The 15296-nt window shown below is 41.9% G+C and overlaps 1 protein-coding gene across 3 annotated transcripts in view; it reads right to left on the reverse strand.

Moving 5' to 3' along the window:
- Positions 1 to 535: 535 nt before the first annotated feature.
- The window catches only part of LOC115566352 (lissencephaly-1 homolog), a 37640-nt gene continuing 22879 nt past the window's right edge, over positions 536 to 15296 (reverse strand). For all 3 annotated transcript variants that reach the window (XM_030392195.1, XM_030392212.1, XM_030392203.1), the window contains exons 4-11: positions 14730 to 14804; positions 13674 to 13880; positions 9401 to 9569; positions 7431 to 7533; positions 7095 to 7323; positions 5709 to 5810; positions 5389 to 5545; positions 536 to 4410 (exon numbers count right to left, since the gene is read on the reverse strand). In XM_030392195.1, coding sequence (XP_030248055.1) covers positions 4337 to 4410; positions 5389 to 5545; positions 5709 to 5810; positions 7095 to 7323; positions 7431 to 7533; positions 9401 to 9569; positions 13674 to 13880; positions 14730 to 14804 — 1116 coding nt within the window. In that variant the 3' untranslated portion in view covers positions 536 to 4336. The remainder of the gene's footprint in view (positions 4411 to 5388; positions 5546 to 5708; positions 5811 to 7094; positions 7324 to 7430; positions 7534 to 9400; positions 9570 to 13673; positions 13881 to 14729; positions 14805 to 15296) is intronic.

The raw sequence follows: 15296 nt of genomic DNA on the forward strand, positions 1-15296 counted from the left end.
ACTCACTTTCCTATTTTATAATGGTAATTTTATCACTTTTTTCTACATAATTAGCACTACCTAAAGTAATCTGTCATAAAACACTGTGATTGTAAATATCCAAATATTGATTTTGTTGTAAATAGGATAATTCTATCCATGTTTGGGATTTCTTGTCCAGGCTTAACATTGTTCTTAACATATTATATTCAAATAAAAAGCAATGTAAAGCAACACATTTTAAACTTTTACATTTTAATAATTTAATAATTTCCCAGTCTGGGATCAATAAAGTAATTCTATTCTATTCTATTCTAATCTCAATCTGCCACTTTATTTAGTTTAATTTAGCTGTTGTTGTCCTTTTTATTGTAATTCATCATATTGTAATCTTTTTCCATATATAAGAAGTGAGTGCACCTTCCTATTACTGCTACATTAAATGGGGATTTTTTTTATCCATTAGGGTTAGGGTTATTCATTAATTGATTCAGATAAATAAATATGTAATAACTGTAATAACTTACAGCTTCAAATAAGCAGGACGACACAGATGCAGATTTTCTTCTTTTATTATATTGCAAACAATAATGACATCCAGGTATATTGTTAACAGTTTGCTGAGTGAAGAGTGAGACCATAGTGGCGAAAACATCATGAGCTCTCCTGTAGGAGCTTGTTGTGCAGTCTGAAGCCCTCTGATGTGGTTCACGGGCAGATCACAGAGGACAGGTGGACTTGAGGCCGGAGGAAACGACCCACAGACAGTCAAAATCTGTCTGTCAGTCCCTTCACACACCAGACCAGAGCAGCACAGGGATTGCTTGGGACCTGTGAATGGCGAAAGGGGATTTTTCTTCAACAGGGCACACACTTGCATACAACACCAGCAACTGTGTTGTAGCTTTTCCCACCGGTTCTTAGAAAAGAAACAGAACACACATCGTCCTGACCTTTGATTAAACACCTTCCTTGAGTAAAAACCAAGGAAGGGAAAAAGTTTTTCATTTACATTTATTGGTCTGGCTTGTCATAGCGTGATCCTGAAGAGACTCATTCTCAAAAGTTGGCCACACAGTGCTGAACCAACAAAAGGAGGCTGATTTATCAAGCTAAACCAGATTGTACTGACAAGTGTCTCTATTTTTGGCTTCAGCTAGAACATTTAACACAATGGCATTTTCATTAGCCATGCCAAATTGTACTACAAAATCAGCTGATTCTCCGCCCAAAGGACAGGGAGCACAGCTTGTAGAAAAAAATAAGACCTTTGTAAGGGGGGCACACACCAAAGGGAGACATGAGTACTATTCCCTGAAAGAGTATAGGTTTCTCCTTTGGGACATCCTAGTCTGCCACAATCCCAATGCATTTACAGAAATCACACACACACAACAAAACCAGCCTTTCTACAACCAGTGGACAGAGCTGTCTGAACTTGTTAAGCTAGCCAACCAAGGACACAGTAATGTAAAAGCAGTAGTTTGACATTTGTGGAATAAGGCCTGTTCGCTTGATTACCGAGAATTAGATGAGAAGATTGGCAAGTCTCTTTGATATTTGTATGAAAAATATCTAGTTGGAGCTAGCATCCGGTTAGCTTAGCTTAGCTTAGTTTAGAAGACTGGAAACAAATCCAGTTTGCCCTATTTTTTACACTGCATGGCGGAGTTAATAGCCACTCTACTCTGCCTCTGATTGGCTTACTCTAATATTCTTACCTTTCCTCCAACCAATCACAGTCCTCATGCCTGGACCGAACCAATCAAAAAGAATGAAGGCTACAAGTACTGACCAATGAGAAACAGAGTAGGGCAAGTCATGATTCCACATCTCTGGGGGGTGAAATGGCATCAGGTTGAGATGCACTCCAACATCTACCCACAGTAATACGGCATATTGCCGTCTTTACACCTTCTTTTAATACGAATTAAATAACCGAGATACAATGTGTTGATTATGAGTTTTATATGTGTTGGCAGACGGATTTTGTAACCTTTACATATAGCTAGGCTAGCTGTTTCCAGCATGTATGCTATGTTAAGCTAATCAGTTGCTAGCAGCAGCGTTGTATTTACCGTACAAATATGGGAGTGGTATCAATCCTCTCATTTAATTCTCAGCAATAAAGAAAATGCCAATATTTTCCTAAATGTCTACCTACATTTAGCACACAGAGACACTTTCTCACATCATTATTCAACAAGTTGGTCTTTGAGGGAAGCTCCAGTGTTTAAGCTTTTTAAGTATAATTCTGACAGCTCTGCCGCTGGTGCAGGTTTACATGCAGCAGTGCTACATCAACAGGTCACATTAGGCTCACAGTAGCCACTAGCAGGAGCTTGAGCAGCAGATCACCACATCCAGTACACACAGGAAGAGGAAAATGTGGCAAAGAAGCGAAGGTAAGAAGATCAGTTAAGCAGTGGAATTCTTTATTAGCCAAGAACTGCATTGGAATGAAAAGGCTAATCAGAAATTATAGGTTTCTGCATTTTTATCAACATCATTAAATCTTAATGTTGTCTTTGATCATCATTAAACGACCAAAGATTCAGTGAAAACAGGGATGTGCAAGACAAATGAATCACCTTGTCAGCTACAGCAAGATGTTTCATTTCTTTTTGTCTTCCAAGGGGAGTGGAATGGTTGTTTCTACAGCGTGGACTGGTTTACAGTAATTTTCCAGTCGTTCCAAAAAAATCTTCCTGTTTTACAGTTTGAGGAAAGCCATTCAGAAGACATTTGCATACATATGATGTGGTCTGAGGTGTCTGTCTGTAGAGTTCCCAGCTGCTCAGGTTTTTAGCTTTCTCCTCCATATATCAAAAAAAACAACCTCAGCGTCAGGCCGCTCTACAGACAGACGCCTTCAACAGATCACTTAGCATGCCCGCTGCTAGCATTTCCTCACTAACCCTAAATTCCCATCCAGTTCATCCTTTAGTGCGATAATACAAAATTGCCAAATCTCTTAATAACAAGCTAAATTTACATTTCATATTTTCACAGAAAACTGATTTTCTTCTTACTCAAAACCATTTTTCATTAAGCAGAACATATATTTCTCCCCTCAGAAATAAGAGGTCTTTGCACATCCCAGATATCAAACCCAGGGGCCTCACTTTGACTGCTCATCATGCCTTTACGTTTTCTCTTTAGCGGGTTTATCTCACACAAGGCTTGTGTTTGTAGTCTTCAAAGGTGCAGTGGGACAACTGAGCATCTTCTGACTACATAATCCTATAGTTCACCAAACCCTGCCAAGACTGACTGGTCGGGGGACCAGGAGTGGACAGAGGCTCCAGTTCAAGTCGGACATGCAAGGTCACAAGAAGGTGACACACCCTAGGTCTTTATCAAGTGCTTGAGATTAAACGGGTGTAATCCCTGAACTCTGCTCAGGTGTTGCCGCAACCCAGGGTGCTCGGTGACGGCGAAAGCCAAACAAACTTGCTCTCTACATTTGGGCTTCTTGTGGTTATCCACAAAGCCACTGTTATTCTTCTCTGCAGATTCATTAAATGGGATAATTTATCTAAAGCCTAGCAGTGGTTCATGTGCCACCATGACAAGAGTACAAAGCTGTTTTGAAGCCCCCAAGGTCCAAGGACAACAGTTTGAAACATTCGTATATACAGCCATTAAAATATTACCTAGTTCCACATGAAGAGAAATGGTATGCACACTTGAGAAGTGATGTTATAAAGCTACAGATTATTTCAATAACAAAGCCCCACAGACAATCGTATCTTATCGCATCATATATGCTCTTCCTGCCTCATCTCTCGAAAGTTTCACCAAGCTAGGCACCAACAGACTACGACAGTGAAGGAGAGAAATAACAGAAAAAAAAAATCCTAAATAAAAAAATAGACAAAAAAAAATTTACACATAAAGACACTGTCATTTCTTAAATTATCGGTTTTTAGTGCCCTACATTGTACACCCAGTCAAAAACATCTGCCTTCGGGTGGTCGGTAAGGCTGCGTGACAGACGGCCAGCCCCGTGGTAAACCTATGGTACTTCTAGACGTTATGTAAATTTACAGTATACAATTTTGGATTACCATGCAAGAATACTTTTTTTGTGTAACATTTAATAGCTCGATCTACATCAAGGAATAATTTACATAGAAGGACAATAGTTATTGGACCAGAGAGAGCGATGGGTAAATAACCATGGTGGTAAGTGCAGCCGGAGGAGATGATGATGTGCAGGTGAGGTTTAGGTTAGGTGAGGGGAGGGGGAGAGGTGGGATGAAAAGAGAGAGGTGGGGTGGCAGGAGGAGGGGAGGTGGGATCCAGAGGAGCGCCTGGGTAATTGGGGTGGTGGTCCAATCCTCCAAGGTCCAAATCAGCGGCACTCCCACACTTTTACTGTTTGATCTACACTCCCAGTGACCACGTAGGGAGCAGCCTTGTGGAAATCTGTGGAAGAGACAAAAGATCATCAGAACAAAGCAAAAGAGAGAATATAAGCTCTCCTTAAGATGGGAATTACGGAGGAATTAATACAACAAGACTTCCGCACACATTTATCCCAGCAATCTGGACGGTATCTTGGCTTCAGACACTGCCTTCATCTCCATCTTTTTCAAGGATGCATCCAATGAAAATAATTTAAATAATAAAAAAAACATGGATGAGATCACTGGAGCAATGTGTGAGTCAACTTATTGACTGACCAGGTTGCAGAAAATGTAATTGCAGTGTTTCATTGCTTTGAGCCCTTGAGAAAAACTTCCCTTACTACTCATTCATTAGGAAAACACCAAATCAAAAATCCCCATCCAAAAATTTTGCCAGCATGAAAATGATGCCAGGGCAGGCTGAATGAAGAGGTGAGATGGTGATTCAGTCTGATTATCAGGCTGGACTGCAAACACATTCGAGCAAAAGCACTAATACTTTTTCGAAAATGGTGGAAAATACTATTTTTTTTCCTCAAATGATTTCAAACAAAGGTGCTTTGTCTTTTCCACACCTCTCCAGAATTCATCACATCAATAGCTCACAGCGATATCCTCTTTGGTTGAAGCAGGATTTAAGAGGACTGGGTTTCAAACGGCTTGCCAACAAAAAGTTGGCTGAAGAGCTTCTCAAGAGAATTCCCGAGCCTTGATCTGCTGGAAAGCTGCACATATGAGGAGGGGGAGGCAGGAAAATCCTCAAGCGCTTGTCTACCTCTTAAACCCCAGCTGCCAGCAACCCTCAGGACGCTCAACACGCTGCCGGTGGAGAAACTGGGCTCCTTTACAATTATTCAACCTTTGGCTACAGCAGATATTTGTGAAAGCAGCTCCACTGTCCAATGAGCTCGAGAGGTTCCTGCTGCACCTCAGGAGACCAACTGGCCAAACAATAACAAAAATGAAGCTTTGTTTCAGGAGGTGAGGGGCTGCTTACCCAGAGAGGTAACAAAGTGTTCGTGGGCACAAAGGGTTTTCATGCAGCGCTTGTTCTTGTAGTCCCAGATCCTTAAGGTCTTGTCATCTGCACAGGTCACAATAAACTTGCCTCCAGGGTGGAAGAGGATACCACGAACCCAGTTGTCATGGCCAACCTGTGAGACAAATAGATGCTGCTAAAGACACCAGTTGCAAACCAACGCATCACACTCATGAGGCTAAATGCTTTCACTCCTGACATTTTACCCAAACATTCAGACACACATACAAATTCTGAAATGGTTTATGTAAAGGCTGTTAGCCTAAGATGGTCCTCACCAGTGTCATAAGGCACATGCCAATGCTAACATCCCACATCTTGATGGTTTTGTCTCTGGAGCCAGACAACAGGAAGGGGCCTGGCTTACCACTCTTCTTGGACTGGTTGGACACAAAGACAGAAGAATGAAGTAAGAAACTAATACAACATGCTTGTAATTCATTCTCTGTAGCACAGACATAAATCCCTAAAACATAAAATCTCCAAATCAGCCAATAATCAAAGACTTAATACTTTTAAAACCTAATCTAATTTTAAGGAATTGTACAACGGCCTTGCATCAACTCGTTTCACTCGAATTAGAAATAAGGCACACATGAAATCCATACATCATCCGTCACCATGGGGGACGAGATTAGCTTAAATAAATCAATTAACTGCTACATTAACCACCAAGTACTGTTAACACAATAACAAAGATGTAAAAGCTGCGTCAGGCACATTGGAAGTAACAGTCATTACATGCCTAATAGTTTTTACTGCATCAGTGGAGATGGCTGGCAGGTGCAGGTGCACAAACCGGAGAATCAGTGAAGCTACAGTTTCAACTGCTGTGCATTCACAAATCCTTCCTTCCACTTTTTCTGAACATAACTTTGCTTGGTAACTTTTATAGACATTTTAAATTTCATAAACTGACTTGTTTTATATTTCATTACATTTATTTTTCAATTTCTGTGCCATCAACCCTTTAATTTGTACATTTTTATTTGTCTGTCAGCTGTTTTCTTAAAAACACTTGTGTACAGTTGTTTGTCTTGTAACAATACTGTAAACAAAGCAAAACAAAACTGATGTGGCAATCACTGCACATCTTTGGGACAAAAGCTGTCACTCCACCAGTAATATGCAACTTCTGTGCATGTTTCAATAAACCAAACAACACTGGCGCACCCTGTTTTTCACCACTCACAGGTTAGACTGGGACAACTGCTGCAGGGGCAAACATTGTTTTAATCTGACAAGGCTACAATTGGACACACTTAAGATCACAAGGCATGAGGAGGGAGTGCGGGCTGACTCTAGGTCATGCTGATATTCCTTTGGTGTATGCATGCACACACTCTTAATTTTCAAGCTTTCAAGCTTCACGTGGCTGTGAGCCCGAGCAGTGACGTACGAGACTCTCTGATATGGCTATGCATATAAAGAAGGAACATACTCATCTGATAGTGTGCGAAAACCACATTATAATTAGAGTTTATATGCCATGGCACAGAACAATGACTTTACCTGTTTGGTCTGTTTTCATTCAAGGAAGTTTAACCAATCAAGTGTATGACTGATCAAGAATATGCTGTATTTGGTGCTACAAATCGCATGCAGAGCTAAAGAGATCTGGTTCGTGATGCCTCCAAACCCTCAATGTCTAAGCGGTCCTTTACCTCGGAGCCTGTGGCGTCTTGGATGGTGGGGTAGGCACTCTCTGGTGCCCAGGAGATGCACTCCACCACATGTTCATGCTCCCGTAGCTCAGCCTTGCACTCTTTGGAGGCCACGACCCACACGCGCACTGTTTGGTCATTGGAGCAGCTGGCGATCAGTGTGCCGTCCTGGTTGGGCCGCACCATACGGACCCACTCCCTGTGGCCTGTGAAGGTCTTCACACAGTAACTGATACACAGAGAACAGCATTGTCAGAGCGGATGCAATAAGTCAAACTGAACATCATACTTAAATAAAATTAAGTTGTTTTAAGGGTGTGTAAGGAGAGTGCCTACCCAGTTGCCACCTCCCACATTTTTATGGTTTTGTCCCTTGAGGCAGAAACAATGTAATCTCCATTGGGCATGATGGCTACAGACGAAACGTTGTGGTCATGTCCTAGAAAACAGAAAAGACAACAACAACATCAAAGTGAGGACGAGAAACCATCACAAAGCTTTCCAAGCAACAAAATGACACCTAGTTTAAAACATAAACTAATCATTTCAGATGGTCACACACACACACACACACACACACACACACACACACACACACACACACACACACACACACAAGCTCTCTTCAATCAACCCCTCTTGAAACAGAGGAACCATAGGAATCAAAACTCACCAAAGATTTTTAAGAAAACACACTTTCAGCCACCAACAGCGCCGAAAAACTATGGGTTTAGTCATAATTAGCCAATTAAATGACAAGCGAGGCAGCCAATTTGCCTGGGCTTACTTTGTTCCATGGAGAATAAGAGATGCCTAATTACCTAGACGCTGGGCCATATTTAAGCTGCTAAACAGATGAAGACAACAGTAAGTATACTCTAAAAGGCCAGCTTAACTGTGTGTGTGTGCGTGCGCACGCGGGCACATGCCATCAGGCTATAATAATGGGCGGCAGCTACACTAAAAAGCGCTATCTGGTGCTGAAGAGGATAATTAAACTGCTGTCCAAATCGGCACTAATCTACTTCACCAGTTGGCCTTATGTTTTTTTGAAGATGTGGAAAAAGGAGGAGTGGATGGAAAAAAGGAGGAAAGGGTTGAGTGTATGAATTAAAAGTGAATGGAGTAGTAAAAGCAAAGATGGAGAGGAAATGGAGAGTAAAAGAACTAAACAGCAGGCGTCGTGTAATAGACAGTGATCTCTGCACCTAAATGTTTTTCTGCACAGTGTGAATGCAGCTCGTCTGTCTGAGGAAATGTGCCAGGAGCTCGCACCCTCATTTACAACTAAAAAGATTCACAGCCAGTGAAATCTGTTGCTCACTTGCACAAAATGCAGGATTTACAACTACAGCATAAACTGAATAAAGCCAGAGCGTTTCTTTTCTGGGTGCTAAGTAGGCTTATTTATTTCATGGATATTCATTCATTTCTGCTTCAAAGTCAGACTTTAAGGGGCACTTCAAGCACATGTGGGAAGAGGAGAAGAAAATGAGCAATGCTGAGGCTTCTTATTGTTTGGGCTGCTGCCGGTTGGTTGGTTGATGGGGGGCCTTCTCGCAAATCCAACAAAGAAAAAAATTATTCAAATGCTAGTTCTCAAGTCAGGGCCAGAGGGCACATGTAGACTACGCTGCCATCATTTACTCAGCAAACAGGGTATAAAAGAGGGGGTGTGTGCCTCTGCTGATGACGTGACCAATGGTGTAGCAGCTTTTCAGAAAAATACAAAAATAAGAGAAACATGATTACAGGAGAGGAGTCGGATACAAGTGCCTGGAGAAGTGCACTGTGGTGGAGAGTAGTCTGGGTACTAAGAGAAACAAGATGGCTAAAACAGTCCATTTGTCAGAGGTGGTCGTGAATCTGGGTGCTGTGAATTGGAGCAGATTGAGGCTCATCAGCAGCATCAAATGTGATAACGAACAGCATCTGCACCACCTGAGCCCTGCGTACAGTCACAAGCTGCATTACAGCAATAACCACAACAGGGCACAATCACAGAGATTACACAAATAGTGGCAGCTGTGAAACATAGCAGTGAATTGTTCTCTACTCACGTTTTTTTACACAGATAAGCTAGGGTGGCAACGTTCAGTTGATTTGCTGGTTCTAGCTTCTTAAGTGTGAGGATTTGCTGCTTTCCTTTGTCATTTATGATTGAAAATAAAGTGAACTGTTTGTTGGACAAAAGCAGCCATTTGAAGATGTCACTTGAGCCTTTTTTATTATGTCTTAACATTATATAGATTAACTAAATAATCAATGAAAGTGCAGTTCAAAAATAAATAGTTGCATCTTCTTACCATGCATGGTCCTGATGCACTCAAAGCCTTGGAAATCCCACAGCTTGATAGTCATGTCTGCGGAGCACGATGCTAGCAGTTTGCCGCTCTGGTCAAAAGAGATGTCCTGGACTGAATCTGTGTGGCCCTTCAGTGTGCGTTCAAAATCTCCTGTCTCATAGTCCCACACCTGCAGAGGAAAACATATTCATACATCAGCTTGAGAGAGATCTATGCATAGGAGAATATACACATTTCATGAACAGCCATAGTGAATATAATCGTCTGTGTATCACTGGGAAATACACTTCTGCTGTTCATCTCAAACTGAATCCCTATCCAAACCATGGCAAAGCCCCCAAATGTCACATCATCTGTGGCCCCATGTCACCTCATCTCTCAGCTAAACAGCCAAAACAAACTGAGAACAGACAGCCAAGCTGTTCAAAGAAGTCACATCACTGTCCCAACAATAAGATACACTGATGGAGGAATGATTAAAAATTATCATGCTACAATGGCATTCGTCTTCGGCTCATTACATGCCACAGTTTGCAGACACCACATACTCTTTGTATATTGAATTACAGAATCTGTGCCGCATTACTGTTGCTAATGGCAGGGATGCATGTGCCAGCATCCCGATTAGGGTTACAGTTAGGCCTGATAAGAACAGAGAGACAGTTTATTGTGTTGAGGACGGTGCTGCCAGTTGGAGTACAGACAGAATATGGAGTGAACAGTAGTAAGCCTGATTTTCTAGCCTGAGAAAGCTGTTATGTCTCTGGCTTTCAAGCAGACAGACGGTTTGTCACGGAGGGATAAACCCTCCTTGGGTCCCCTCTTAGGGTGAGGGATTTTGGGCAGACGGTGACAGGAGACCCCTCCTCTCCTCCCCCTCCCCAAAGGAAGCTACAGACAGTGCAGATGGCTGCAAGGTACAAGGTGCAAAGTGGGGGTTTATCCTGGAGAAGATCAATGCAGTTAATGTGTTCGGAGGTACACCAGGTTTAACAGACTACACACATAAAGCAGTATTTAGCCGCAGCATCTGAAACACACGTAATCCATTAACTACCTGTAACTCAATGCTGTGTCACCAATGATTCCTACTGGCACTCCTCCAAAACAAACTTGCGCCATTTCAGGATCCTTTGGATGTGCCATTCATGAAGTAAACAATAAGTAATCGGACATGGAGGTTCTTTGCTCTTGTTTAAATAAACATAGCCTCTGGTTTACATGTCTGAGTGAGCACAGTGCTGCGCCCCGGACCTGCTGATTTACATACTGTGAAAGGTTAGAGCTGTTCAAGGTACAATCTTGTCAAGCAAAGATCTGCCACGTTTACCGAGGAGAGGACGAGGAAAACAGAGGAGGAGGATGAGGAGCAGAGAGTGGCAAATTAAAGGAGTGAGGGACAACACAAACATCAACTTTGTGGGTAAGATTAAGAATGTTGCATAATCTTTCTGCATAGCTTGGAAGCTAAAATACATCCACAAGCTGCCACAAAAATGCTGTCGCAAATTAGTAAGATAGCCCCCTCTGTACAGGTTGTTGGATATTAAATGATCAGGAGTAAGAGCCTGGAAATAGTTTAATAGATACTAGCAACCGCTACTACAGCCTCTCTGTTGCCGAAAAATTACATCAAAATGATGGATATTTGACACACTACTAGCTGATTTGGGCAATATCAAACAAAAACTCCTCTCCTCTCAACAAGAAATAGGCTTACATGAGCACAATGCCAAGCTGAATGAATGAAATGAATAGAAAGAGCAGTTTAGTCTGATCATCAGGCTGGGCAGGCACACTAGCGTGAGGTGGAAAGCCGATGAGCCTCTCAGTCAATGACAGAGAGTCAAGAGCGTAAGGTCTGTCTTCTTAAAAATTTAACAGAGCTGCTCAGGAGGAGAAAAGTAGGACACAGGGGGAGCCAGGCCAGGCCACTGAGAGACAAGGCAGCCATGAAAGAAGAGCAAGAAAGCAGGGCTGAATTTAAGATTTCCTCCTGAGGGATGGATGGCTCCGATGGAGGGTAGTCATAGTGGGGCAGCTGATGCTCTAAGTGGAAGATAAATGAGGCAGGATGCTTGGGGGCGGGGTCACAGTGGGAGGGACGGGTGGGGTTGGAAAAGGAAGAAGATGCCAAAACGGAGAGAGGAATGCCTGCTGTGTGGGTGTAGCTGAGGAGATGTACATGTGTCTCTTATTGTCTCATGAATAAAATATGCAGAACAAACAGCTCAACAGAGTATTGGCATTGTGCAGTGAGGCAAGAGAGGGCTGCTGCAGCAAAAATAGCCCAGAGACAGACAACAGAGTTTATATATGGAATCTAGGGATACACAGAAAACAGAGAGAGAAAGATGTGAAATACAGGGCGTGTCTAGAAAGACGCGTTGTAACGTTGATTGAGGGAGAGAGGAGTGTGGTAGAGCTGAAACCAAGCTGGCAATAAATTAAAAAAGACCACTGATTGATTTGAAATTTTAAGCCCGCATCCTATTACTGTGATGTGGGGAGAACGTGAGAAAACAAACACACTGATCTACACCATGTATGTCTTCATTTTTAGTTGGCCAAAATCCAAAGCTGAACAGAGAAGCTCCAAAATCACACATTTCTTATAAACGGGTTGTGGTTAACACTAAAGATAAGCTGTTCAACACCATGTCTTGTGCGACTACGTGACATATTGTACAATTAAGCTCTTTGTATACTTAAGGTGTTTACCAAGTGACAACATGTGGACTGACATAACTTTGTATTTGTAAGACATTGAGCACTAGTCAGTTTTGTTGATAATGCCTAAATGACTGGCAGCACATGCTGAATTAATGAGGAATACAAGTTGTTTTGCTTTGATGAGAAAGAGGAAAGACATGGAGAAGGTGGTCAGTTAAGTGGAAAAATGGATATACAGGAAAAATATCCAATAGTCATTTTATCGAGTTAATGAAACTGAAAATAATGCATTTTAATCAATGTGCTTACAGAATGTTATGACAACCCATCCGTCACCAGGGTTCTCAAATGAGTCCGCCAGATGTTTCTGACTTACATCAACATCTATACTCACAATCATTAAACTGCTTATTGAATAACCTCTCTCTAAACCCAGCCCTGCAACAAATGATGGCATCTGTGACCTCAGTTTGACATCAATACTGTTGTCTTATCATGATTAATGCCCGACATGTCAGCTGACACTGTTTAGCTGAATTATATATTCATTTAAAAACAAATAAATAAATCTTATCCTTATTTCTACATAATACATAATCTGTTTATTATGATGCTTTAGTTCAGCAGTTATATGTCCACTGTGAAAAATGTCCTCAAAACCAAAGATGTTAGATAAGCAAGCACGCTTTTCATCCCTGAAACACTGAAACCTTTCATGGTCATCATGGGACTTGTAAAGGGTTTCATCTGCTGCTACTGTGGCTTTGAAACCTTAACATGTACCGAGAGGTGTACGTACGTACGTACGTACGCTTCACAGAGTAGGGCATTCACGACTACTGCATTTTAGTAGTCATCAACTAATTCCTCGAAGTAGTTGAACAGTCAATAGGAGATTTATCTTTTGGAAGCTTTTATTCACCAAATAAGGATTCTCTGTTCTCTCTCTGTTTGACTGCAGTAACAAATACTGTTTTCTAGAAGGGATCGCAGAGATAATTCCCTCTTGAAATACCTTAAATTCTGTCTATTAAATACAGCATTAGGTTGAAAAAGACATAATTTAATATACATTCAACAACAACCACATTTATGTCCACCTTTGGTTGTTACGAGGCTGTCTCAAAGGCTCTGAATAGCTTACCATGATGTACTTTGATGCCACATATTACCCTGTGATCTCAGATAAAGCATTAGTCTACAGCAATGCACAGTTTTGACTCGTGGTTTTTGATTATTGATTATTCTGAGGAAGTTCATGGTTATATTGAACTGAAAACAAACATAAATAGATGCACACAAGATCGGTTATCTGATCATGTGCAAAGTGGGAGCACAACCCTGCAGGTTTATGCTGGAGATGTTTAGCAAAGATTTCACCCAGTTGCACACCTTCCGCCTGAAGACACTAATCAGTGAAACCACCTGATGCAGCTTTTAATTGGAAAAACATGCAGACTCTCAGATCTCTGCATGTCATTGTTGTAAAACCCTCAAAACCATCTCAAATAAGAAAAGAAGGAGTAAGGACATCAGTTCCCCTGAGCTCTGCAACAAACCCATTGTCAAACCACCATTCCCACCATCTAGCTGCACTCACCTTTATTGTTGCATCCTCAGAGGCCGACACCATGACACTGAAGACTGGGTGGAAGATGACGCGGGTGACTGGACTGCGGTGGCCACTCAGCGCGTACCTTTCTGGTGGGCGTGGGATCCACTCTTTGGGATCACGCTTCTGAGTTACGGGCCCACCAAGGGTGATCTCTTCCTTCGCTTCATTCAGTTTGGATTCTAGTTCCATCACCTGTTCGAATGTACAGGTACAAGTTAACAGCGAAGAGGACAGTATGTAGAAATGTGCGCATTTGCTTCATTACATAAACTTCATAAAACATAGGGTTTGTTTGCTGGAGTCTGTGTTTGAAACAAATGACATACAGTTGAATCAATTTCATTCCTTTCCTTGGTGGACTTTAGGGCTGCCCAATAAATTGAATTTTCATCGTCATCGCGATATGAACATGTGCAATAAACACATCGCAAAAGACTGCCTGACACGTGATGAATAAGAAAAATCATTTTGTTTGCATGCGCCATGCATGCACCTCCAATCAGATGAAGCCCCAGCTAGCCGTTAGCTAACCTGACAAAATTAATCAGCATCAGTTTGGTGGTTATTGCCAGGTTATGAAGGCTGAGGGAGGAGAGAAAAGCGATAAAAATGTAGTTGACGAAGACCTTGTGGTGAAAATAAATAGCACTTCTGCTATATGGACTTATTTTGGATTCAGGGGAGATGACGTGTTACAAACACAGGTACTGTGTTAAACATGCTGAGCAGTTGTTGCAACTTCTAGAGGAAATACAACCAACCACCTGCGATACAACCATAAAGACCTACACGAAAAATTCAAAAGTAACGTTAGCCATCATTAACTGTATAGTTAATAATATGCAAACTTCAATATTTGTTTATTTATCGCAAGTTATATCATCATAACAATATTGAACAGTGTTATCGCACATTGCAGATTTTCCTTATACCGTGGACTTCCTTTCAGTGTTAACAGCGGATACAGCAGTAACGTCACAAACCATTCACAAGACTACAATCCCCACAAGCATTCTTTGAGCAAGAAAAAACTCCACAAACCTTCTTTTGTAATCTGATGACTGAGGTCCATTTCTTTTCCAAAAGGCCAGCATACTTCTTGTCCAATTCTTCATTCTGTTGACAAAAAAAAAAAAAAAAGGTTATCAGGCAAACATGCCAAGTAAGCCAATCAAAGTCGTGGGCTCAGCATAATCAGTGAGGCCCGTGGGAGGGGGGCCAGCTGGGGTGGCATGCTGAGGTCTCGGGCTATAGTAAGAAAGAACAGGGAATTATTTACACATCCCTCACAGGCCAACACTGACTGCCAGACACTGCCAACCTACTGTACGACACACACACATAAACACACACCCTAGTCCTAATCCTTCTCACACAAGCTAATCTCCTGCAGACAAGAAAGGCTTAGGCAGCTTACAGCCACACACCCGGAACTGGAGGCAGTGGTGGAAGTTAACTTGTGGCAGTCCTGGCAGACGGAGGCCTGATTCCACCTGCAGGCTAATACCACGAGTAGCCCACTAGCTTTTACATAACAGACCTCATGGCACATACAGTCTGCTTCTTACTGCCAAGACAGAAACAAAACAATGTGGTGGCATGTTTTCT

Source organism: Sparus aurata, chromosome 2, assembly GCF_900880675.1.
Source record: "Sparus aurata chromosome 2, fSpaAur1.1, whole genome shotgun sequence".
Lineage (NCBI taxonomy): Eukaryota > Metazoa > Chordata > Actinopteri > Spariformes > Sparidae > Sparus > Sparus aurata.